Source organism: Salvelinus sp. IW2-2015, linkage group LG25 (genome assembly GCF_002910315.2).
Source record: "Salvelinus sp. IW2-2015 linkage group LG25, ASM291031v2, whole genome shotgun sequence".
Taxonomy (NCBI): Eukaryota; Metazoa; Chordata; class Actinopteri; order Salmoniformes; family Salmonidae; genus Salvelinus; species Salvelinus sp. IW2-2015.
In genome coordinates, this window is record NC_036865.1 from 12492510 (window position 1) to 12508899 (window position 16390).

General features: G+C 44.4%; 1 protein-coding gene across 1 annotated transcript in view; it reads right to left on the reverse strand.

The window, feature by feature from the left end:
• LOC139023006 (calcium/calmodulin-dependent protein kinase type II delta chain-like) overlaps nt 1–16390 on the reverse strand; it is a 58594-nt gene that overhangs the window by 11083 nt on the left and 31121 nt on the right. The window contains exon 3 of the mRNA XM_070434942.1: nt 397–456. Coding sequence (XP_070291043.1) covers nt 397–456 — 60 coding nt within the window. The remainder of the gene's footprint in view (nt 1–396; nt 457–16390) is intronic.

Sequence of the window (16390 nt, forward strand, 5' to 3'; positions counted from 1 at the left end):
CATGCAAATGGTCCACACTAGTGGGCATCATTTAATTTGGCTGGCTCCCTCCATTTGCCTACACCCTAACTCTCTTCCATGAATTGCTGAGGTGACTCCATGTAACACACTGACACTGGAGACACCCTCAATGCTCTTCAAACCAACATGGCTGAAATATGGGCAGAATTTGACCACTCAAATCTCTGTTTTTTCTTCTGGACACCCAACAACGTTTTGGCAGCAGTCAATGTACAGCGAGAGACTTCACCTGTTGCTAGACTGACAACAATGTCCCTTCGGTTTCGTCCTGTCATTGTTGGTTGCCACCAAACAGCTCTTGCTCAGCAGGTAGGTTGTCATACAGACACACTTTTCATTTAGCCTACTATGGTAAGTACAGTAGGAGACACTCACCTATGTTGGGATGTTTGAGCAGGCGACAGATGCGGGCCTCTCGTTCCAGTTTTTGATGATCTGAGGGGAGAGGAAAAGGAAGATAAACACAATTGCACAACTTTTCTGTTGTTCAGTCGATACCCTGCAGGATCTGTCCATTTTTTWAAACTCTTTCCACAAACCACCATTTGGCAATGAAATCCTTATGTATCATGTATGTTATGTTCAAGGGGCTCTTTACATATAGTAGTAGTACTATAAAAAATCTAAATCAAAATATACACTCATTCAGGCAGTGGAGTCTCATCCGTTCTGCTGTCCCACCACCAATTGGACGGGTCTACTATACCCCCATCTCACCCATCTCTCTTCCATATACACTGGGTATACCAAACACTAGGAACATCTTCCTAATATTGAGTTGCAACCCCCCGCTTTTGAACAGTCTCAATTTGTCTGGGCATGAACTACAAGGTGTTGAAAGCGTTCCACAGGGATGCTGGCCCATGTTGACTTGAATGCTTCCCACATTTGGGTCAAGTTGGATGGATGTTCTTTGGGTGATGAACCATTCTTGATACACACAGGAAACGGTTGAGCGTGAAAAACAGCAGCGTTGCAGTTCTTGACACACTCAAACCGGTGCGCCTGGCACCTACTACCCTACCCTGCTCAAAGGCACTTAAATATTTTTGTCTTGCCCATTCAACATCTGAATGGAACACATACACAATCCATGTCTTAATTGTCTGAAGGCTTCAAAATCCTTCTTTAACCTGTCTCCTCCCCTTCATCTACAGTGATTGAAGTGGATTTAACAAGTGACATCAATAAGGGATCACAGCTTTCAACTTGATTCACCTGGCCAATGACATGGAAAAAGTTCCTAATGTTTTGTACACTCAGTGTATATTTAACCAGGTTGGTGTGGGGTCCTGATATTTATGAGCAGGCAGAGCAACCATGCACAACTAACGCCTTCCTCCACTCAGCTCCTACAGTGCAAGGAACCAGGTCTAAGGCAGAGGAGACAGGGGACAGAGATGGAGAAGTGATCATACACTCAATGTACTTCAGACATACAGTAAATATAAACCCCCACACACACACAATATAACAATATACACCCCCCCCACCAATTATGATTTTTTAAATAAAATAACAATTACAGTATTTGAAAATACCCCAGTTTACGGTATGTATAGACGGTATATCGCCCAAGCCTAATCAGTGGTAACCACGGCAACAAGACCCAACAGTTAACAACATTTCTCCACTCCAAATCAGGCTCCATCCGAAAGGAGGTTTATAATAAACTGATGTTCTATTCTGGCGTATATTAAACTACACTGAACTCTGTGGACCTGCTTCATCAAATAGCCTTTGATTAAAGGATATGAGAAATGGAAACTCATAATAATATACAGCATATCCAGGCAAGTATGAGCTGTGTACTAGAACACACTGCGATGCACAAAAATGCTTCCAGCAGCACAAGCCTATTGCACTTAGTTAAATTAGTCTCCTGGGCTCAGACTAATACAATCACTGTCCAGTTAAGGACTCTAATTGTATGGGGCGGCGCTGTGTGTGTGTGTGTGTGTGTTCACATCAACTAATCGGTGCCCCGCACATTGACTCTGTACCGGTACCCCCTGTATAAAGCCTCGCTATTGTTATTTTACTGCTGCTCTTTAATCATTTGTTACTTTAATTTATTTTCTTTCTTTTTTTTTACTGCATTGTTGGTTAGGGCTCGTAAGTAAGCATTTCATTGTAAGGTCTACACCTGTTGTATTCGGCACATGTGACAATTATTATTTTGTTAAATTTGATTTGACATCCATACGTGCGTGGGTGGGCAGTATTAAAACCTAGTGCTCCAATTGCAGCCTTACATGGATAGATTGGATGGACAGACAGATGGCTGGCTAGAATGACAGATAAAGAGATGGTACTGTGGGATGAGGAGAGAGATCGTGGGCCAAGTTCAGAGAGACCTTGGCACCAGCTGTTAGGCTCCCGGGGACAGATGTGTGTGTTATGTGTGTGTGTGTTATATGTGTATGTGTTACTACGCCAGGGCAGAACGGAGTAGACCTCTGGCCTCTCTAATCCCTCCCTCACGCTCCTGTCCCCCGTCCAGGATTTGGGATTTGGGAAACGGAGCCTCCCAGTCATCCCAACTGGCTGGCTAGGTGCTGGAATCATCTGTCCGGCTTGTTACATAGCTGGCCCACAGAAAGAATGTGACTTCATCGATGGAATATGACATGGCTACATACACAGAGTATAGCTAGCTGTGGCAGCCATTAGATGGGCAGAGACACTGGGATTTTACAGTAGAGATTGCTGGGGCAGAGTAGAGAGTATGCTGGAAACCTCCCTTCGGTACACGCACGGTCACTCACAAAAACACACCTTTCCTTTTCGGAGAATTTCAGAAGTAAAAAGTCAGCTCTCGACACTTGAGCACATGGCCTCAGAAAGGCTTGTCATTTCTCACACACACAAACATGCACACAGCCAAGAACATATGCACACACACACACACACACACCTCCAGGTAATCTATTCTACAACACAAGGCCACAGTGCTCAGGTTTAAAAGGGGGGATTTTCTTTTAAATTGAAGGTTGGGATCTGAGGCCATTCAAGCTCTGACATTATCTGAGGATGCTGTGCACACGCACGCCCTCTCTCTGTCTGACAAACACGTTCCTGTGACACACACACACACTCTGGACACACACAAGTTGGCTGCTGTGAAAAGATAATGGTAGACTGCGGCATGAAGGGTCTGTCACTGAGAGAAGAGAGCGAGAGAAAGTGAAAATAAGAAACTGAGTGTGAAGGAGTACTGTAGACAGAGTAAAAATGAGAAACTGAGTGTGAAGGAGTACTGTAGACAGAGTGAAAATGAGAAACTGAGTGTGAAGGAGTACTGTAGACAGAGTGAAAATGAGAAACTGAGAGTGAAGGAGTACTGTAGACAGAGTGAAAATGCTGGGTGAGAGCAGGTGGGAAATAGGCGATAGGGTGGATAAAGACACGCAGATGGATAGTTACTGGGTGTTCATGCTTTTGTTCCATCCCAGCACTAACAGAGGGAGAACACTGTGTTAACAAATTAGTTCCATCATGGTGGTCCTGGATGACTCACTCCACCAGCTGGATTAGAGACAGTGAGTGAGTGAGTGAGTGAGTGAGTGAGTGAGTGAGTGAGTGAGTGAGTGAGTGAGTGAGTGAGTGAGTGAGTGAGTGAGTGAGTGAGTGAGTGAGTGAGTGAGGGGGGGAGAGATAGACTGACCTTTAAAAGGATTACGGGACTGCCAACAGTTCGACCCGTGACACCCACACACACCCAGCCTGAGCTGCTCAGATAACCCATCAACCATGGACCACTGAACTACAGCCAATCACTATCCCTCTAGGTGTGTGCACGTGTGGTTATGTGCATGTACATTTGATACGGTATGCGCATTTGTATGTGTGTGTGTGTGTGTGTGTGTGTGTGTGTGTGTGTGTGTATGCATCCAACCAGCTGCCACTCCTCTTCCCCTCTCCCCATCTGACCTCTCCAATCCCTTCTGACAGTCACCGAGGCCTAATTCACAGAAATGACATAACGCAGCTCCTGCATTAAATATTCATCTCAGATCCCTCTCGGTCTCTCGCTCTCTCTCTCTCTCTGCTCTCTCTATCTTTCTGCGCTTTCTCCTCTCTCTTTCTTGCCTTCCATCTCTCTACCATTCAGGAGAGGAGCAGCATCAAAACAGCAGCCTATCCAGTTGTGCCAACCACCTACTATCACAGTGTAATGACCATGCCATAATAGTAGAATAAATCTGTCTGCATTGCTTGCTGTTTGGGGTTTTAGGCTGGGTATCTGTATAGCACTTTGTGGCAACTGCTGATGTAAAAAGCACTTTATAAAAATAAATGTGATTGAATTTGATTGTAGACACGGAGTCATACACTGTAAAATAACCTGTTATCAATGCATTCACCATTACAGTTTGCTTCAGATGTTGCTTAGCATACAATGTGATCATAGATCAAAGAAAAGACAAGGCTGATATTGAACTCTCTCATTCATTCACTCATGTCGAGTCATCCAATGTTCTTCACTGTGTGTAAAAATTATTTTCAAAAGCAACAGATGAGATCAAAGACAAAGAAACTAAAGCTATAGGAGTGAAGCACAGGGCACACAGACTACGCGTTTAAGTTCACATAGTGGGCATTATGTCTCCTGGATGTGTGTAGTAACTTTGATCTTGTTGTGTGTGTAGGACATAGCCTCTATTTGATACATTGGTGTGATGTTGTGATGTGTGGTGTGTGTGTGTGTGCTTGTGGGGTTTGTTGGTGTGTGTGTGGTGTTGTCGTTGTGGCGTGATTGTGTGATGTGGTGTGGCCATGCGAAGAAAGAAAGGAACAGAAGAAAGATGAAGAATCGAAGATAAGAAAGAGAAAGATAAGAAAAGAAAGAAAGAAAGAAAGAAAGAAAGAAAAAGAGAGAGAGAAAGAGAAGTGAGAGCAAGAGATAGAAAGAGATGGGGAGAGCAAGAGAGCTATGGTTTTAGTCGTTTGTACAGGGAGGGATGTTTTGATTGAGTTTACAATAATGGCTTTAAAGGCTCGAAGTGGAACTGCTGCGCTGGTTAAACGCCCACAAGTGCAGAATTATTTTTTAAATTCAGCTGAATGAGAATGCCCATACTTTACCCATGATGTAGCACAACAATTTAAGTCAATAAGTCATAGTTTTAGTCAAAGTATTATACAGTGGGGCCTCCCGAGTGGCGCAGTGGTCCAGAGTCTCTGGGTTCGCGCCCAGGCTCTGTCGCAGCCGGCCGCGACCGGGAGGTCCGTGGGGCGACGCACAATTGGCATAGCGTCGTCCGGGTTAGGGAGGGTTTGGCCGGTAGGGATATCCTTGTCTCATCGCGCTCCAGCGACCCCTGTGGCGAGCCGGGCGCAGTGCGCGCTAACCAAGGGGGCCAGGTRCACGGTGTTTCCWCCGACACATTGGTGCGGCTGGCTTCCGGGTTGGAGRCGCGCTGTGTTAAGAAGCAGTGCGKCTTGGTTGGGTTGTGCTTCGGAGGACGCGTGGCTTTCGACCTTCGTCTCTCCCGAGCCCGTACGGGAGTTGTAGCGATGAGACAAGATAGTAATTACTAGCGATTGGATACCACGAAAATTGGGGAGAAAAGGGGATTAAAAAATWAAAAAATAAAAATATTATACAGTGGATTCAAAAAGTATTCAGAACCCCTTGACTTTTTCCACAGGTTTTTTAGAATTGTTTGTACATTTATCCCCCCCAAAAATGGAAATATCACATTTACAGAAGTATTCAGACCCTTTACTCAGAACTTTGTTGAAGCACCTTTGGCAGCGATTACAGCCTCGAGACTTCTTGGGTATGACGCTACAAGCTTGGCACACCTGTATTTGGGAAGTTTCTCCCATTCTTCTCTGCAGATACTCTCAAGCTCTGTCATGTTGGATGGGGAGTGTCGCTGCACAGCTATTTTCAGGTCTCTCCAGAGATGTTCGATCGGGTTCAAGTCCGGGCTCTGGCTGGGCCACTCAAGGACATTCAGAAACTTGTCCCGAAACCACTCCTGCGTTGTCTTGGCTGTGTTCTTAGGGTCGTTGTCCTGTTGGAAGGTGAACCTTGGCCCCAGTCTGAGGTCCTGAGCGCTCTGGAGCAGATTTTCATGAAGGATCTCGCTGTTCTTTGCTCCGTTCATCTTTCCCTCCATCCTGACTAGTCTCCCAGTACCTGCCGCTGAAAAACATCCCCACAGCATGATGCTGCCACCACCATGCTTCACCATAGGGATGGTGCCAGGTTTCCTCCAGACGTGACGCTTGGCATTCAGGCCAAAGAGTTCAATCTTGGTTTCATCAGACCAGAGAATCTGGTCCTTTAGGTGCCTTTTTGGCAAACTTCAAGCGGGCTGTCATGTGCCTTTTACTGAGGAGTAGCTTCTGTCTGGCCACTTTACCATAAAGGCCTGATTGGTGACGTGCTGTAGAGATGGTTGTCCTTCTGGAAGGTTCTCCCATCTCCACAGAGGAACTCTGGAGCTCTGTCAGAGTGACCATTGGGATCTTGGTCACCTCCCTGACCAAGGCCCTTCTCCCCCGATTGCTCAGTTTGGCCTGGCGGCCAGCTCTAGGAAGAGTCTTGGTGGTTCCAAACTTCTTCCATTTAAGAATGATGGAGGCCACTGTGTCCTTTGGGGAACTTCAATGGTGCAGAAATGTTTTTGCACCCTTCCCCAGATCTCTGCCTTGACACAATACTGTCTCGGAGCTCTACGGACAATTCCTTCCACCTCATGGCTTGGTTTTTGCTCTGACATGCACTGTCAACTGTGGAACCTTATATAGACAGATATGTCTTTCCAAATCATGTCCAATCAATTGAATTTACAGGTGGACTCCAATCAAGTTGTAGAAACATCTCAAGGATGATCAATGGAAACAGAATACACCTGAGCTTAATTTCCAGTCTCATAGCAAAGGGTCTGAATACTTATGCATTTGGAAATTACCAAAACCATTATTAAATAAGGAATTTTTATTTTTAATACATTTGTAAAAATTACAAAAAAAACTGTTTTCGCTTTGTCATTTTGGGAAATTGTGTGTAAATTTTTTAAATATATTTTTTAATCCATTTCAGAATAAGGCTGTAACGTAACAAAATGTGGAAAAAGGGAAGGGGTATGAATACTTTCCAAATGCACTGTATATATTTGGGGTTGAAGTGGGAAATCCGAAGTGGTAACATCAGATATATTTCGTGCCAATCGTGTGTTTCCCCTATGATATGACATGCTAATACTTTTCAGTCTACGTTTCTTTTCAGAGCTGGTTTTTATATCAATGTTACCAGCCACTAACATGGCATTATTTATTAATCAGAAGCACCTGCAAAGCTTCCTCTTCGCTCCCCTTGTCACCCCAAGAAAAATGGTTTTGACCACGCTCCACTGCTTTGAATGGTGCAGCTAGAAATCACGTGTCTATCCTATAATGAAAAAGCACCAGTGAAAGAAAATTCCATGAACTTGTATATCTATTTTGTGTTGTTCTTACATTTCTATTGGTGTTTCATTTACGATGATCTCAGTGGTTTCCCCTATCCATCTGTGGCGAAGTTTTCCCTAAATGCTTAAGACAAATCCATTTCCAGCACCAGCGATAGCCTAGCCAGCTGGCTAATCTTTTGAATACGGTGTAGCTAGGTTAGCATGCTAGCTAGATACACTGACAGCTGTCCATGCCCTACTTGTTGTTATTTCTTTACTCCATGTGGAAATCACCACAACGTTCACAGCCCCAATTTGTGAATATATATTAGCGGCCTGCACCATGTATTAGCAGCCTGCGTCATGGAACCTAAATGAGAATTTACGCTACAGGACAAGAATTACGTTGAAATAGGGGTGGCATTGTCCTGTGGTGGGAGCTTTTAATTCCTTTACACACTGAATGTCACTCACATATTCAACAGTGGATTATGTGAGTGACATTCAGTGTGTAAAGCAGTGTGTAAAGCTATACCACTGGAATAATTTACAATGGAGCACAGATGTCTTTATTACATTAACAGCAGACACTCTATATCCACACAGCCCCTCCAGTACAGCCCCACCCTGCTCTCACTGCTGGGCCAGGAAATGTCCAGTAGGACAGTTAATCTTGAACATGGATGTGTGTGAGTGTGTGTTTCAAATTTCAAAGTTTATCTGCCACGTGCACAGAACACAACAGGTGTAAAACAGTACAGTAAAATTCTTACCTTGAGAACACTTTCCCATCAATGCAGTGATAATAATATAGATAATAATAGAAAATAGAATAAAATACATTTAAAAAATCATAACAACTACAATGTGAGTTAAAGAAACCCAAGAATGCAAGAATATACAGTGCATTCGGAAAGTATTCAGACTCCTTGAATTTTCCCACATTTTGTTACGTTACAGCCTTATTCTAAAATGTATTAAATACACATTTTTCTTCATCAATCTACACACAATACCCCATAACGACAAAGCAAAAACTGCGTCGTCCGGGTTAGGGGAGGGGGGCTTTACATGGCTCATCGTGCTCTAGTGACTCCTTGTAGAGGTCCGGGTGCCTGCAGGCTGACTTTGGTCGTCAGTTGAACAATGTTTCCTCCGACACATTGGTGACGCTGGCTTCCGGGTTAAGAAGCACGGTTTGGCRGATCATGTTTCGGAGGACACATGACTCAAAGTTCGCCTCCCGAGCCCGTTGGGGAGTTGCAGCGATTAGACCAGATCGAAATTGGGGAGAGAAAAAAAAATATGCATCCTGTTTCCATTGATCATTCTTGAGACGCTTCTACAACTTCATTGGAGTCCACCTGTGATGAATTTAATTGATTGGACATGATTTGGAAAGGCACACACCGGTCTATTTAAGGTCCCAAAGTTGACAGTGCATGTCAGAGCAAAAGCCAAGCCATGAGGTCAAAGGAATTGTCTGTAGAGCTCCGAGACCGGATTGTGTCGAGGCACAGATCTGGGGAAGGGTACCGAAACATGTCTACAACACTGAAGGTCCCCAAGAACACAGTGGCCTCCATCATTCTTAAATGGAATAAGTTTGAAACCACCAAGACACTCAGAGCTGGCTGCCCGGCCAAACTGAGCAATCGGGGGAGAAGGGCCAGGGAGATGACCAAGAACCCGATGGTCCCTCTGACAGTGCTCCAGAGTTCCTCTTTGGAGATGGGAGAACCTTCCAGAGAACCTTCCATAAGGACAACGATCTCTGCAGCACTTCACAAATCAGGCCTTTATGGTAGTGGCCAGACGGAAACCACTCCTCAGTAAAAGGCACATGACAGCCCTCTTAGAGTTTTCCAAAAGGCACCTAAAGGACTCTCAGACCATGATAAACAAGATTCTCTGGTTTGATGAATTCAAGATTGAACTCTTTGGACTGAATGCCAAGAGTCATGTCTGGAGGAAACCTGGCATCATCCCTATGGTGAAGTATGGTGGTGGCAGCATAATGCTGTGGGGATGTTTTTCAGCAGCAGGGACTGGGAGACTAGTCAGGATGGAGGGAAAGATGAACGGAGCAAAGTACAGAAAGATCCTTGATGAAAACCTGCTCCAGAGCGCTCAGGACCTCAGACAGGGAAAAATGTTCACCGACGCTAAGCACACAGCCAAGACAACACAGGAGTGGCTTTCGAGACATGAACGTCCTTGAGTGGCCCAGCTAGAGCCCGGACTTGAACCTGATCAAACATCTCTGGAGAGACCTGAAAATAGCTGTGCAGCGACACTCCCCATCCAATCGTACAGAGCTTGAGAGTATCTGCAGAGAAGAATGGGAGAAACTCCCCAAATACAGGTGTGCCAAGCTTGTAGCATCATACCCAAGAAAGATTCAAGGCTGTAATGGCTGCCAAAGGTGCTACAACAAAGTTCTGAGTAAAGGGTCCGAATACTTATGTTAATGTTCAAACATTTTTTTAAATCTGGTTTTTGCTTTGTTTTTATGGGGTATTGTGTATAGATTGATGTGGAAAAATAACAATTTAATACATTTTAGAAAAAGGCTGTAAAGTAACAAAATGTGGAAAAGGTCAAGGGGTCTGAATACTTTCCGAATGCCGTCGTTGATTGCACACTAACTGCCTCGCCGATTACTGAATCCACAAGGACTCGCTCTACATTCAAGATCACGTTTCCCTAAACCCCCACACCCACCATTGTTTTTAGACGGTTTGTGTGCGTAGGTTTAGTGTGTGGGTGTGTTTGTATTTTCTGTGCGTGCATGTGTGTTTAGTGTTCCAGACACTGCACCAGGGACACTGCTCAGCATTTATGGGGTCAGACAGTAACATACACCAACACACACACAGACACACAAACAATATGAACACACCCACACACTAATGCCATTCACACAACAACAAAAAACTCCAAAAACAATGGTCGGTGTGGGGGTTTAGGGATCTTGAATGTAGAGCGAGCCCTTGTGGATTCAGTAATTGGCGAGGTAGTTAGAGTGCAATCAATGACTTGCAGCTTGATTGTGCATCATGTTCTGCTTAGGAGAGGTCAGCTGTTTGATTGATGCTAAATCAGTGGATGAATGGCAGTACATGACAATCTCTTTCTCCTCTCAGATTCTATACATTCTCCTGGAGAGACATAGGTTGGGGGCTTTGACCCTTGAAGAAATGACCAAAACCATTTCTTCAGTCTAAAGTATAATAGTGGTGGTGAAAACAGGTACACACCAAGCCTTGCCTGTGTGAGACAGTCTTTCTTCTCAAACATAACCTATTGAAAACCGTTAGCATGCAAATCCCCAAACGCTCGTTGGGCATTTGCATCAATTAAGGAAATGTTAAGTGGACTTCTTGGTCAGTTTTAATCACAGGTGTCTGTCTATTAAGTCATATATTCTGACAGCTCAACTTTACGTGTGGGAGATCTAAGCATGCACTAAAGTACCAAGGGAGGCCAAGTTAAACCCTAACAGAAAGAGGAGTTTGTTCAAGAACGGTTCACTTTCTTACTTCCAGACATAAGTGAGTGACTGGAGTACACTGAAGGGCGCTCCATCCTTCCCGCTCTGCGTAGACCTCCCCAGACGAGCTAGATGGATAAATAAACAGTGTGCCGTATTTGACTATATACTGTACCGTTATTGATGCACGGACCGGTTTGGGTTTTTACTTTAACTTCTATAAAGGTATTTAAATGTTTGGTTTGTTAAATTTGATACGCTGTGTGTAAAGTAAATTTTTATAATTCACTCCAGTACTTGAGTCATCTGTCTCCACTCTCTCTCTTTCTCTCTCCAGGCCACTTTCCACACAGACCTAGCCCCGTCCCGTCACTCAAGGAGCGCATTTGTTGGTGCTCGACCACAAGACACTTGCATTCAGTCTGCATGGTCAATGCAGCATGATGCTGTTTCCACTTTGTGTCTTAATATAAACCCACAAGTGTTCTATAATTACACTATTAGTTTGTGTTTCATACATATGCAAACAGCTAGTTTGTTTTTTCTAACCAAGTTTGGGCTAAATCGTGTTAGCCGCTAATGCTATTCGCTAGTTAGCGTCATACCCAAGAAGACTCRAGGCTGTAATCACTGCCAAAGGTGCTTCAACAACGTACTGAGTAAAGGGTCTGAATACTGATGCAAATGTGATATTTCAGTTTACATTTTTCACTAATTTGCGACAATGTCTACAAACCTGTCTTTGATTTGTCATTATGGGGTATTGTGTGTAGATTGATAAGGAGGGAAAAAACAATTTAATCAATTTTAGAATAAGGCTGTAACGTAACAAAATGTGGAAAAAGTAAAGGGGTCTGAATACTTTCCAAATGCACTRTATATCCTAACTATAGAATTAGAATAATCCTTATATTTCCATGATTCCTAAAGTTAACCAAAGTGTTTTGATCTAAATCATAAGTCAAATCTCAATTGCAACATTTGGCTACAAATAAGGCCTCGATTTTTGGCCAATATCATGCAACCCAACATGGCAGTGTGGAAATGATCTCAAATAAGTGCAGGAAATGCAGAAATGTATGAAAATACAGAAAATGATTTTAGGTTGAAGCTTAATTGTACAGTATAAAACAATCACAGTGGAGAAAGACCCATTGAAATCTCTTAGAATGTAAGTGTTGCCACCCTAGGGTCACTCACAACTCATGAAGAAAATTGTGAACTTTTATTATTCAAAAACATGAAATACTATTAAAAAAAATGAAAAATACTGTGATATGACATTTTGGCCATATCGTCGCCTTTCGGGGCCTCTCGAGTGGCGCAGTGGTCTAAGGCACTGTTTCGCAGTGTTAGCTGTGCCACTAGAGATCCTGGTTAGAGGCCAGGCTCTGTCGCAGCAGGCCGCAACCGGGAGACCCATGGGGCRGCGCACAATTGGCCCAGCGTCGTCCAGGTTAGGGGAGGGTTTGRCCGGCAGGGATGTTCCTGTCCCATCGCGCACTAGCGACTCCTGTGGCRGGCCGGGCGCAATGCAAGCTGACCCGGTCGCCAGGTGTACGGTGTTTCCTCTGACACATTGGTGCGGCTGGCTTCTGGGTTAAGCGGGTGTTGTATCAAGATTTGGTATGTCAACAGTATCCCTTGATTTCACTTTTAGAAATGCATGTCTGAGAGGACGAAAAGAAAGTAGTGAAGAGTGAGTAGAGAGTCATCTGTGGCATATGGGAAGCTCACTGCCACTGTAATCCTACCCTGAGAAAGAGTTGCATCTGTGATCAAAGCACTGTCGCTTCTCATAGAGGGAACACAAATGGGGGAATGCACAGACGCTTGCTCCAATTCAACATGTAGTAATGGTTTGTGTATGTTGCTACTGCAGGGAGCCAAGTAGAAACCTTTTGATTTCAGTCCCTTCCCATTACAGCGATTCAAACTGTAGGACTTCTCACCAATAATTTCTCACTGTGCTTACTGCACAGAGACTTGTGCCTATTTAATATAATAATATATGCCATTTAGCARATGCATTTATTCAAAGCAACTTACTTATGTGTGGCCCGGGAATTGAACGCACAATCGTGGCGTTGCAAGCCATGCTCTACCAACTGAGCCATACAGGACCACATTTAAAGCTGCAATATGTAACTTTTTGGGCGACCAAACCAAATTCACATAGAAATGTGAGTTATAGATCTGTCATTCTCAATGAAAGCAAGTCTAAGAAGCAGTAGATCTCTTCTATGTGCACTATTTCTATGCATTCAGTTCTTAAGTWAMATTTTTTGCGTCTTTTACTTTCGGTTTTGTACACTACCTTCAAACAGCTGAAAATACAATTTGTTTGGTTATGGAAAATATATTTCATAGCAGTTTAGATGGTACAATTGTTCTCTACACTATACTTGCTTGTTTTGTCACATAAACTGAAATTAGACGAACTATTATAATTTTAGCAACCAGGAAATGGCGAAGCATGTAGTCAGGGTTAGCTGTTATACTGACTGGAGTTGCGCATTACAGAACTATCTCTTCCCCAGTTCGCTTCTAGATCCCCAGTTTGGCAGGCTTGCTGGACAATTATTTTACAATAAGCCGCATTGCTGAGGCAGGAGTCCAAAAACAGAACTTTTTTCATAGATATTACCTTAATGTGGGGTCTGCTCAATGTGCTTAGACATGGGCAGTCTGGCTAGGAGGGATTGTGAAACAAACAGTGACTCAGATATAGCAAGCCTAGCAGCTCCATTGAGGCGAAGCCAGAGCATATCAAGGCTAGGTTAACTCTATCATCTTAGCCCTGCTACCCTGGCTGAACCCCTATCCAGACTACACCATACTAAGCTTCCTCCAACACCGAGGCTCAGACTGAGCTATTTGCTCCTTAGCATCTGTAAGTAATTTCTGACTGGGAGAGGAAATCCATTCCCTCTGAGCTCATTAGCAGGATCGGTGATCTGTGAAACAGGTGAGTTATGAAGTGCAGCTACATATCTTTATTAAGACTCAGACTCCAGCATGGAGAAAGACACAGCAGAAGCAATACAGCAACAGCAACACTGGTGAAGGAATGATGGGGGTGTCGGCCTGCTTCTGCTTCTCAGGCAGTAGATTTGGGCAGAAACACATGGGAACACAGTCATACAGTGACACAGTCAACCTTTTCCACACACACCAGCGGCGGCCTTCAAATATCAGAGATTACCATACTGCCTGTCCATCACATTGTCAGAAGATTACATACTGCCTGCCCGGTCACATTGTCAGAAGATGACATACTGCCCTGTCCGGTCACATTGTCAGAAGATGACATACTGCCCCTGTCCGGCACATTGTCAGAAGATTACATACTGCCCTGCCCGTCACATTGTCAGAAGATACATACTGCCCTGCCCGGTCACATTGTCAGAAGATTACACTTACTGCCCTGCCCGGTCACGCTTGTCAGAATATTACATACTGCCCTGCCGGTCACATTGTCAGAAGAATACATACTGCCCTGCCTCCGGTCACATTGTCAGAAGATTACATACTGCCCTGCCCGTCACATTGTCAGAAGATGACATACTTCCCTGCCCTGTCACATTGTCAGAAGATTACATTACTGCCCTGTCCGGTTCACATTGTCAGAAGAATGACATAACTGCCTGCCCTGTCACCATGTCAGAAGATTACATACTGCCCTGTCCGGTCACATTGTCAGAAGATGACATACTGTGTCACCTTGACAAAAGCCAAACTCAACGTCCCTCCCTCCTCATTGCATCCCAAAGGGCATTCACACACACTCCCAGTCCTTTGTCACCATTAGGAGGCCTTGTCAGAGGCAAAGCAGAGTCACACTGTGATGTCCAGAGAGTCACAGTGGGTGCCAGGTGGGGTCGGCTCATGGGATGTAAACAATGGCTCCTAGTAATGACAGATGAGCAGGAAGTAGTGGAAGAGATTTCCTCTGTTGATGGGAGCTTTGGGAGACTTAGGCGCATAGCTGAGGGAGAGGTCAATGTGGCCCAGACGGCTAAAAATACCACAATCCATCCTAGGGCTTAGCTTGGCGGTGAGTCATTCAGTCAGCCAGCCAGCCAGCCAGCTAGCACTCAGGGGAGGTCACAGACACACAGGGAGATACGGAGATACAGACACATAGCAGAGTCGAGCAGGGTAGAGTAAGGGCACAGAGAGACCCTATCAGACCTCAGAGCGGGGGTTCATTAGGCTCTGGTGGGCTAGGGAGTTAGGGTGTGGGGTGACAGGGAGCCTAGCGGTTAAGAACGTTGGGTCAGTAACCGAAAGGTTTCTGGTTCGAACTGACTGGGTGAAAATCGATGTGCCCTTGAGCAAGGCACATAACCCTAATTGCTCCTGTAAGTCGCTCTGTTTAAGAGCGTCTGCTAAATGACTCATATTTTAATGTAAAATGTGTAGAGTGTGGTAAAGTGGCCTAAGCAAAGACGGTGTGCACTGCCCAGAGTTGTGGACTCCAGTCACATGACCTGGACTCCAGTCTGACTCAAGTCACAAAGTTGATGACTTGAGACTTGACTTGATAGAAAATAAAATTACTTGAGACTTGACTTAGACTTGGAGCCTCAAGCCTCGGGACTCGACTTAGACTTGGAGCCTCAAGCCTCGGGACTCGACTTAGACTTGGAGCCTCAAGCCTCGGCACTCGACTTAGACTTGGAGCCTCAAGCCTCGGGACTCGACTTTGGCTTGAGACTGATGACTTGAAATTATCTGGCCAGGTTTTATAATGTTTTGTCACTCATTTCGTAGCACAGAGTCTACGTGGATTACTCTCTCCACGCAACCAGACTTGCAACAGATTGGCTAGTGAAACGTACACTCTGCACTCTGATTGAACCAGACATCTGTCAATCAACACAGGTCAGGTGGTGCGCTAGCAAACAGATTGCTGATTTGCTGTACAGCTATAGGAATGGGTGCAGCGAAAATGGTGATCAAGAATATTAACTGTATACTTTGCAAGCTCATCTGCAATGGGGCAACAATTACTAGCATAGGCCTACTGGTATTTTGGCATGTAACAATTGCTTGAAATTGATCATTTACTTAAGAAGCTTGCATTTGGAATTTGTTTCAAATGAATTATTACTGTGGCGAAGACGCACCATATGCGCGGCGCTTCACAATCTCCAAACTCCCGCCAGTGGAGATAACTTTTTTCTCTCCAAATGTTTGCTCTTGCTTTCACACGTTGAAATACATAGGACCTATGTGGTAAATCTAGATTCCATCTAATACTACAATAATTGCTAGCGTTTCATGATTCCATCCCCGTACCATTTATTGCAACACGTAGACATTTCTGTTTGATGTGTGATTGACYTACGATACATTTTCATTTAGCCAACCATTTCTTACCCTCTAACTGGGCGCAATGTTTATTGTGCACATGAATGTTCACAAGACTCATGAGATAGAAGTTCTGTTTACTTAATTCAAT